The sequence below is a fragment of the Penaeus monodon genome, chromosome 30 (assembly GCF_015228065.2).
Source record: "Penaeus monodon isolate SGIC_2016 chromosome 30, NSTDA_Pmon_1, whole genome shotgun sequence".
Taxonomy (NCBI): Eukaryota; Metazoa; Arthropoda; class Malacostraca; order Decapoda; family Penaeidae; genus Penaeus; species Penaeus monodon.
The window spans coordinates 15,489,411-15,490,083 of NC_051415.1; the positions used below are offsets into that span (position 1 = coordinate 15,489,411).

The 673-nt window shown below is 51.4% G+C and overlaps 1 protein-coding gene across 1 annotated transcript in view; it reads left to right on the forward strand.

Annotated features, from left to right (window-relative positions):
* The window catches only part of LOC119592555 (cytochrome P450 2U1-like), an 18,529-nt gene extending 18,030 nt beyond the window's left edge, over window positions 1-499 (forward strand). Inside the window, exon 10 of the mRNA XM_037941424.1 lies at window positions 96-499. Within this exon, the coding sequence (XP_037797352.1) occupies window positions 96-289 (194 nt within the window). The 3' untranslated portion in view covers window positions 290-499. The remainder of the gene's footprint in view (window positions 1-95) is intronic.
* The last annotated feature ends 174 nt before the right edge of the window (window positions 500-673 follow it).

Here is a 673-nt window from a genome sequence, read left to right on the forward strand (position 1 = left end):
AACCTTATGAACGGTGCGTTTGCTCATATTCATTTTCAACTGAATCCCGTAAGACACAGGAACAGAGTTACACCCCCCCTCCCATTGTCTTACAGGCCGCAGAAACTGCCTCGGCGAGTCCCTGGCGAGGATCGAGGCCTTCCAGTTCCTGACGGCGATGCTCCAGCGGTACAAGTTCTCGGTCCCGGAAGGCCACGAGGTCCCTGGCACCGGCTTCCACTGCGGCGTGACCCTGAATCCGCGCGAGTTCGAAGTCCTGCTCACGCCGAGGACCGCCAAGGCTGGATGATCGCCGAGCCCCTTGTGTTTAGAGAGCGCGGGGCGGTTGGTTTTGGCAGTTTGGGTAATGGCTCGGCGGCGCGCTTTTGTGTATATTCAATCATGCGTAAAACGAAGGACGAGCCATGGAGATGGCGAGGATAGCGTTCCTGATGTTGATCAAGCGACTGATCCATCGTGATAATGACATTGTATCTAATAAACGTTTATGTGTTTAAAACGATTATCTTTGACATCGAAAGCGCGTGTGTGACGTCATTATGACCTGGTCGATACGGAAAGGATGGAAATAGACGATGATTCGAACTGACAGCGAAATGGACGAGATACATTATTGAGGTGATAACGGGCATGCAAATGTCCAGTTACACCGACACGTAACATGTATCATTAT